Source organism: Vigna radiata, unplaced genomic scaffold, assembly GCF_000741045.1.
Source record: "Vigna radiata var. radiata cultivar VC1973A unplaced genomic scaffold, Vradiata_ver6 scaffold_131, whole genome shotgun sequence".
Taxonomy (NCBI): Eukaryota; Viridiplantae; Streptophyta; class Magnoliopsida; order Fabales; family Fabaceae; genus Vigna; species Vigna radiata.
Genome location: NW_014543258.1, coordinates 531,898 through 541,446, shown reverse-complemented (window position 1 = coordinate 541,446; position 9,549 = coordinate 531,898). Strand labels below are relative to the sequence as shown.

Genomic DNA, 9,549 nt, shown 5'->3' with positions numbered 1-9,549 from the left:
CTCCTCGCGCACACATGCACCTGCAAAGAGGAAAACTTAGACAGATCCATACCCCTCTTCTCCACCGTCGCGCTAGTCACCGCCTTTCAACCTTCTTCCATTCTGATTTAGGGCTTCCGATTTAGGGTTTCCAGCCATCGCAAATTAAATCTGGTTTCTGCAGGTCTGATTGTGGTTGCAGGTGAAGGCAAGCAGCGACACGATTCTGATTTAGGACTTCCGTTCAGTGTTCGCACATGGAGGCTCACATCGCCCTCTCCAATCTCTCCCTACCCTCCGATTACGCCATCGCCATGGTCCTCCCGTTTCCAATCTCTCCTCCAAGTATTCTGCAGATTTTTATAGAAGAGGCTTTGTTGGTATTCTGCAGATTTTTCTAGAATCCTTGGATGACAAAGAAAATAGGAAAGATTAAATTTTGAAACCTATGAAGGTTCATCACCAGATGTTTGCTCAAAGGGCTCAAAGAATTTCATCTCTCCAACCATTTATGCTTCCTACAAGATCAATGAGTCTCCTGAAAGAGAGTCCTAACTGAGCGAAATATCTTCCTTGACTAGTGAGGATTTGAGCGGAACGAGATCTCCCTGCTTCCATTTTTGGTTCCAGAGGATGATATTCGCAGATGATACCCAATATGAAAATCTGGAAATCTGAAAATCTTGAAGATCTGATACTACCTCGGTTTAAAGTGAAACGAGTCGAATCCTTAATACTGTTTCTGTTAAACAAAGCCGAAGCGAATCCTATTGAGTTTCTACCTCGTCTAAGTATGACTCGGTTCTCAAACCGATGCTATGACTCAATATAACCGATGCCTTTTCATTTAATTGTACTAGTGATTATTTTTCAGGATTTAGTTTACTCGATTTCATACGTGTTTTGACAACTAAATATCTTTAATGTGAGTTCTGCTTCATAGGACTTCTAAATATTTAGTTTTTCAATTTTAATTATATCCCGGTATCGATGCAAAAACACTAAACTGATAATCTTCGATCTTATGCACCAATTTCACCCATACACTTGGGGAATTCAATTGTGTTCTCATATGGACTTGCACAAGGATCTCATGCATAACAATAAGTTTTTTTTTTTGTTTTTTTTTTGAATATTTAGCAAAGATGAAACAAAATTGACTTTCATCTACTACAATCAACATCCTTACACATAAATGCCATCACAAGGACTTTTTCAAGGCTTATAATGTGGCTGGGCTAACAAGAAACATTGGTTTTTCAAATAACAAAATCCTTGAGTTAAGAGAGTTCTTAAACATTCATAGTTTAAGCACCAACTCTCTTTCAACCAATCTACTCATTCCAAGCTTTTCCCTTTTTTTCTTTTACTTTTACATGGAGCTTTTCTTCATGCTTTTCTTTTCTTTTCTATTTTCTCATGCTTTTTTCTTTCAACACACAAGCTCAATGCTTTTGCCTTTTAATTCCCCAACAACCCCAAACTTGAACCTTTATCAATACCATTTAAGTATTCTTAACTTAACTCAAGGTAAAGATTTTTCTCGAAAGGTTTTTCAAAGTGTTTTAGGCTAAGGTTCAAAAAGGGTAGAACACATGGTTCTCTTTACTTTGGGCGAAAATTTGGCTAAATAAGGGCTTCCAAAGATGGCCTTGATCGTATGACATAAGCATGTAATTCAATAAATCATAAAGACTCAGGCAATATCATTCATGCTTCCAAATGATTAGCAAATATATCAACAAGCACTCTAGAGATCAAAAACCTCACACATTATGCTCACTCAACATCTCAAATATCAATCATACATCCTGCTTAGCATCATAACCACAATCATACTCATTATGTATCTATTTACACAGCTTGTGAACAATTCACCTGTATATAAGCAGGTAAAGCAATCTCAATCATCATCCACATCAAGCATCATCATGCAATAAAACAAGTCAAACCATAATCAGAAAAGGTGTTCAGGCAAGTACAGACATACCTACACTACTCAACAAAATTAATCCTAATCTAGAAGTTCAAAATACAAAAGAAAAAGAAAGATAAAACCCTGTTCTACTACAATGGCATCCATCAGTAGATGCCCTATCATCCCATGCTATCATCTGAATCCTCATCGTCTCCAGCCTCTGCATCCTCATAGTCATCATCCTCTTCATCATCCTCGTCCATAGCTGGAGCTTCAGCTGCTCTAGCTCCACTCCCCTGTGCCTACTCCTGAGGCCAAGCCATAACACTATGGAACTCGTCCATAGTCCACCTGTGCACCGGTGGTGTGACGTATAAGCCTATTATCATCTCAGTTGTGTACACCTGCCCTCTACGGGGAGACTCCATCCTAGCCTCCATCATGGACATGTACATGTCCCTCATCTGGAACGGCTCTGCATGATGTGCTGGCTCATCCTGCTGAGTTGCTTCTCTCCTGGGCCATCTCAGAGGCACTGGTCCTGCTACCCCATCTCCCATCTCCTCCACAACACTGTTTGTAGTAGGCAGTATCTATCGCCTTCCTAGGCCTCTCAAATGGTGGCATAGAAGTATCCACCCCAGCCTGCTGACACAGATGTGTAATCAGAGAAGGATGACCCAATGGTGTCCTGTTACTGCACAGCTCTCAATCTCATTAGCGATGACCTCGTCAATGTTAACATTCATTTGTCTCAACATACAGTAGATAAACATAATCCTGTGAACAATGATATCAGAAACATGGGAGCAAGGTTAACATTGGCATGGGTAAATGCCATCCAATATTTTGCCAGGGTTGTCAGATCCGCCCTCTTGATGTTATTGGGCACACCATTTGGGTTCTTGTGAAAATGTCCTCGAGGAACACATAGTACCCTCACAATGTCCTCATAGTCTGAACACTCCCTAATATTCAGTGCATACTGGCACTGCACGCCAACCTACTCAGTACCCAAGAAGTTGTTAATAGTTTCATGGTCATATCTGATGATCTGCCCCCAAACATAACTGGTATACCTCTCCATGTTCACTCCCCTGAACAAGGCATTAGTATAGAACTCCTTCACCACTTCAATGTTAGCTGGTGCGGGGTACATGGCCAACTTCTCCTAGTTCCTGCTTTCTAACTCTGCACCACATTGAGGAGCCAAATCTAGAATCCATATGGTCTTCCTCTTCATCAGCAATCTTCTTTCTTGAACCACTAGGAAATGTTGCTCATGTTTCCTAGAAAGGAACCTGTGAGAATAAAATCTTTGTGGTCTCTCTGGCTCCTTTCTCTTATTTGTTGTGGTCTTTACTCTCCTTGAAGATGATGTCATTCCTACATCAAATACAATTAAAGAAACCACAGAATCCACCATCAAGGGTTAGCAAACCATCAAAAACATATTTTTCCATCATTGTCCAGCGCTGAGGGCAAAACAGGGCCCCTCAGAGCCACCTGCATCATCAAAATAAGGAAAAAACTAAATCTGTCGCCCACCGCTCAGCGTCAGCTGACCGCTCAGCAGTGGCGATGGGAAATTCTCAAAATCCATGCCTAACCATTTCTAATCTCCACCCAATCATTAATCCTCAGTTCCAGACCAAAATCATGCAATTTAATCGGTGCAAAATGTTTCTATTTCATCAAATTATGCATAGAAATAAAAAATCCTAATTTTTCATCTTTCTACACATGTTCTTCATCAAATCTCAATTCCAAAAACCCTAAGAATAAAATTGCATGACTTACTTGAGTGGAGATACTCTAGATGCTTGCAAATTCTCTTTGAATAATGATGATGCTTCCCCAATGCAATGCTCTCACCAAAAACCCTAAACTTTTGTCAAAGGAATGGTGAAAAGTGAATAACTATGGAGTTTTCGTGAGTGGGTGATGAGAAAAGTGAAAGGAAACCCTTTGAAAAGCTCATGAGAATGAAAGCAAAGTGTGGAGGTCTGTAGAGAACGCTTGGGCGAGCCTTAAGGGGTATTTAAAAAGTGCAAATTGGCCTTTAACGCTGAGCCTTTTACAAGCCCAATTTGCAATCTGCGACGCCACCACTTAGCGCTGGCTTACCACTGAGCAGTGGGCGTTTACAAACTTTTTCCCCCTTTTTCTTCTTGCCTTACACGTTTCATGACCTATAACACTTGATTTCAACTCTAAATTTTCAATTTTATGCACTTCCTCTCTCACATGGAACTCAAATCCTAAAATGCAACTAAAACAAAGTTTGAAATAAAAATAAGGTTTAATCATTCACTAAGTCCCTATTTTCGCATGGAATCTCAATTTGGTCCCTTTCTTTCCGAAAATCTCAATTGGATCCCAAATTTATCAAAATTGGATCAATTGGATCCTTTTCGTTAAATTCTCTTCAACGGAGTTAGTGGTTAGTTGACGTAGCACATTGTAGTCAGTATGTTAGGTGACGTGGCTGAGTGAAGTTGGACAGATAAAGGCACGTGATTAATTTAATTTTTTAATGAATTAATAACGAAAATTAAATTAATTGAAAAACATAAAGGCACGTGATTAATAAAAATGGTATTGGGAATTATATTTGGGATTGTTCTGAATTAGGGATTGGGTTCTGAGTTCCTCTGGGGTTCGAGCAAACCTCAAGCCATTTCAGAAATTGGTGTGTCAAAATTTGGGGATTTAGGGCTTCGTTTTGTAAATTGGGGTATCATTTCCATCGTCGTCATCTAATCAGAGTGGTGGGACCTTCTTCAGCTGCAATCTCGAGTGGCCAGGTAAGTAAAAGTTTCGTTTTGTATTGAATATTTTTATTACGATGTTGGGTGGTGGTCCCCGTTGTCCCCGTTGTTGTATCCTGTTTCATTTTTCTTTGCAATGTTGTGGTCCCCTTGGTCGGATTATGTTTTATTTTTTATTGTAATGTTGTGGTCCCCCCATGTTGTGTTCCATTTTTTAATACATGTTTTGTCGTTTTGTTGTTCACCTATATATAGTGTTTTGCATCATGGACGAGGATATTGAGGTTGTAATTCACCATGGACGGAAATTAGTTAATGATGGGAAGCTTAGGTATGAAGGGGGGGAGATATCTAGGTTTATGTTTGACCCGGATGTTTGGAGTTATTTCGTGATTGTTGGTGTAGTGAAATCTTTGGGATACTAAGGGTTTAAAGATATGTGGTACTCTCTAGGAGGGGCTTCAGCGTTGGATGATAAGTTAGAGTCTCTTTGTGATGACAATGGTGCCATGCATATGGTTAATTTAGCTAGGCTGAATGGTGAGGTGCATGTGTTTGTGATACACCCTGTTTCTGAAGCTGAAGTCATACATATGCTGGAATATGTTAGAAATGATGAAGGACAAGTTGAAGAGATGGGTGATGTTGATTGTGACCAGCAAGAGGTGGTTGATGTTGGTAGTGAACAAAAACAGATGCGTGAACAACAAGAAATGGGTGAAAAAGTGCAACTTGATGCTGTTATGGAGGAAGAGGTTGATGGAGTTCAACAAGTGGAAGTTGAGGAAGTTCAGGAAGTTGAGCAAGTTGAGGAAGTTGGCGGTGTGTTGAAAGAGATGGGTGGTGTTGATGGACAAGTGCAAGTTGAGGAAGTTGGTGGTGATGGTCAACATGAAGGTGAATAAGAGAATGAAGTTGAAATCCGAAGCTGGAATTCCTCTTTTGAGAATGGTAGTGGTGATGGAAATACTGAGTCGATGGAGGAGCTTGTTGATGTTAATGTTGGTTGTGATATAGATGATGATATACAAGAAAATTTCGAGGGAAATGTAGAAGTGGAAGTCCAAAGTATGTCAAATGAGTCTAGTGGAGCATGCGACAGTGTGAGTTCTGACAGTATATTTGATGAGTGGGAGTCTGAACAATTAGTTAGTGGAGCAGGAAGGGATGAAGAAGATACAAATGTAGAGGGTTATGGAACTTTTGCAACATTTGTGTTGCCAAAACGTATGGTTGACTTTAAGTGGGAAGTTGGGACATATTTTGCTGAAAAAGAAGACATAGTGGAGGCTATAAAAAGTTATGCCTTGGATAATGGAAGAAATATTAAGTTTGTTAAGAATGATAAAGAAAGAATGAGGTTCAAGTGTGTGGGTGCAAAAGGTAAATGCCCATGGAGGTTATATTGTGGTTATATGAAGGCTGTGAAAACATGGCAATTGAGGACAATGCTGGACAACCATACATGCAGCAGGGAGTTTAACCTTAAATTAATTGATTCCAAGTGGTTGAGCAAGAAGATAGAGAAAACTATTAGAGAGAATCCTACAGTTAAGGGTGTGGATATAAGGGAAAAAGTTCAAAGGAAATATAACATTGGTATTTCAAGGTGTATGGCCTATAGGGCGAAAAACATAACAACAGAGGAAATTGATGGCTCGTTCAAAGACTAGTATAAGGTTGTATGGTTATGCCCATGAGTTGCTGGCCAAAAATCTAGGCTCAACAGTAAAACTAAATGTTGAGGATGTGGGTGGTGAAGTCATTTTCAAGAGATTTTATGTATGTTTAAAGGCTTGCAAAGACAGTTTTATGTCATGCAGGCCAATTATTGGTTTAGATGGAGCATTTTTGAAAGGTAAGTACGGCGGTGAGTTGTTAACAGTTGTGGGCCGAGATGGGAATGAGCAGATGTTGCCAATTGCATACTGTGTTGTTGAAGTTGAGAACAAGGATTCGTGGAGGTGGTTCTTGGAACTATTGGTAGATGACCTTGGAGGGCCTGAAATTTGTTCAATATTCACCTTCATATCAGACCAACAGAAGGTATCTCACTTATCACTAATTTGTATATGTACATTCTAACTTTAGGGTCTTAAATTGGTTGGTTGTATTCATTACTTGTATATTATATTGCAGGGTCTACGTTATGCAATAGATGAATTACTTCCTACAGTGGACCAAAGGTTTTGTGTGAGGCATATGTATTCAAACTTCAGGAAGAAATACCCTGGCAAAAACCTGAAGCGTTTAATGTGGAGGGCAGCTACAACCACACATCCACAAACCTGGGAGATGGAAATGAGAAACATAAGAGCAGTGAACGAAGATGCTTATAAGCATTTGATTGCCATCCCTCCAAGGTTAGTCTTCAAACGTAGAACATAATTCCTTATTGATATCATGTTAATAATGATTCTATTATTTGTTGTAGGCATTGGTCAAGATCAAGGTTCACTGAAAGAGCTAAATGTGACACCTTAGTAAACAATACGAGTGAGGGCTTCAACAATGTCCTCCTTTCTACCAAGAGTAAACCCATTATTACTTTGTTGGAGGAGATACGTCTTTACCTCATGCAAAGATGAGTCAAGAATAGGTCAAGCATATAATCTTTTACTAGAAGCATTTGTCCCAAGATCCTATCCAGATTTAGAAAGGAATCTTAGTTAACTAAAAATTGGATTCCTAGGTAAATTCCATTACTCACTTGTATGTTAGCTGAATTTACTACTGTGGTTAATAATTATTGTTGTCTTTTTCTACACAGTTGGTCAAGAAACAAGCTATTTGAAGTTCGTCACATATATAACAATGGAGATAAGTTCGTAGTCAATATAGATGACTCCTCACGCACATGCAGAACTTGGATGATGACTGGAATCCCCTGTTGTCATTCATTGGCTACAATGAAGTTCCTCAACATTGATGGAGAAAAATTTATTGACTCTTGCTACTTCAAGTCCACATATGAGGAGACCTATTCAACAATTATATATCCCATCAATGGAGCCAAAATATGGAACATCACTCCACATCCTGATGTGTCTCCTCCACACAAAAGAGTCTTACCTGGAAGACCAAAGAGAACACGAAGACTAGAGCAATGGGAAATGAGTGATGAAGGTTGAAAAACAGTTATTTTCATATGTCAATTTGGACCAAATTACACCCTTTACTACTCGGAATGAGCTTAGAATCAAGCAAAACTCAATAAATGAGTCTGAAGAGAATCAAAAGCTGTTTTTAGCGATTTTATGCTTATTTTGCATTGTTTTGTAGCTAATTTGAGAAAAGTTAAGAATGGAGTTGAAGATGAAGGTCTTAGACTCAAGAAAAGGAAAGAAAGGTTGAAGATATGCAGAAAAGTCAACCAGTCAACCAGAAAAGTCAACCAGTCAACCAGAACGCAGTTGACCAGCGCCAGGCGGTTGACCGTGGCGCCGGGCGGTTCTACGGCTTGAGGAAAACCGCCCGGCGGTGAAATTAGGCGTCAGGCGGTTGTCAGATGGGTTTGGACCTGTTTTATGTTATTTTTTATGATCTGTTTGGGCCTGGACTTGTTTTATGTCATTTTTATGCCCTATTTAAAGGCCAGAACGTCTTAGAGTTTGTATCTTTTGATGGCTTAGGCACAGAGACACACTTTTCACCCCTTTGGGGTAGATTTGGAGATGGTGGCAGCTCTCCTTCTCTCCTTTTTAGGGTTTGTATCTCTTTCATTCCATTCTTCACCTAGTTTCTCCATGATGATGGTAAACTAAATCCTATTGTTGTTGGGGAAAATAATGTAATCTTTTGATACTCTCTCTTATTGAAACTATTGATTATTTATATGGTCTCCATATGTTTTGATTGATTATTGTTGGGTTATCATCTGTGCTTAAGGCCTTTATCGTTTAACTCATTCGGTATATTGATGTTTGTCTCTATTGATAGGGGACGTACAGTAATAACATGAACTGGTGAGTAATCTCTTGATTTTGCAATACCACCTAGAGATAGGGGTAGGACGATCAATTGCGCTAACTTCTGTTTATAATGCGGTATTAATTACTAGGGGAGGCTAGGGATAGCAAGCCAGTAGTTAATATTAGGTCCTTTTCGCCGAGGGATCGGGTTGAGGGGAGGCTAAGAAAGTCGCATAACAATTGAATCAATCAACTAATATTCAAGGGTAGTATGTAAGAGATAGTGGAAGAGATGAAATTGTTAGTACTCAAAAACATCCATTCATCCATTGTTTTGTGTTTAACCTCAATTGATCAAATTGCATTCATGTTTATTTTTCTGCACTTTATAAAAATCCCAAAATATTATTTTTATAGTCTTGATTGGTTAAGCAAAAGCACAACAGTTTAGTGCCGTGAGTCTCTTGGGAAAACGATACTTGGACTTACCATTTTATTATTACTTGAACGATTTGGTACGCTTGCCAATTTGTCAACAATGAGGAAGGATGAATCAAGAATGACCAAATCTGACTTGTGGAAAAGATGTCGCATATGTAGACAACATGGGCATAACAAAACTCGTTGCCCATCAGCAACCCAACCAAGAACTCTGCCTGGTACATCAGCAACCGAAGCAGGTACTATCCCTGGTACATAAGCAACCCAAGCAACAACATCCACTCAACAATCTGAAATAACACATGAGTCTGAGCCTCAACCGTATTAGACAGTAGTAATGCACTTTTGTAATAGCAGTAGATGTAGGAAAACGATATGGTTATTTTGGTGTGTTTTGAATCATTTTTTTTCTTCTGCTGTTGACACATGATGAGTGCATATTTATGTCCACATTTACGCTTTAAAATTCATATTTTTGATGAAATTCTTGTGCTTAAATGATTGATTTAATATGAATTTATGACGATTG

The 9,549-nt window shown here is 39.1% G+C and overlaps 1 protein-coding gene across 1 annotated transcript; it reads left to right on the top strand.

The window, feature by feature from the left end:
* The first annotated feature begins 5,645 nt into the window (after positions 1 to 5,645).
* LOC106753486 lies at positions 5,646 to 7,799 on the top strand. Its single transcript, XM_014635303.1, has 4 exons — positions 5,646 to 6,277; positions 6,492 to 6,714; positions 6,808 to 7,031; positions 7,439 to 7,799. Exons 1-4 carry the CDS (start codon positions 5,646 to 5,648, stop codon positions 7,797 to 7,799), a joined length of 1,440 nt encoding a protein of 479 aa, XP_014490789.1.
* The last annotated feature ends 1,750 nt before the right edge of the window (positions 7,800 to 9,549 follow it).

Coding starts and splice junctions, on each gene's coding strand:
- LOC106753486 (XM_014635303.1), top strand. CDS start 5,646: ATGGAGGAGCTTGTTGATGTTAATGTTGGTTGTGATATAGATGATGAT. Junction 6,278..6,491: donor TATAACATTGGTATTTCAAG/GTGTATGGCCTA, acceptor TATGTCATGCAG/GCCAATTATTGGTTTAGATG. Junction 7,032..7,438: donor TTGATTGCCATCCCTCCAAG/GTTAGTCTTCAA, acceptor TTTTCTACACAG/TTGGTCAAGAAACAAGCTAT.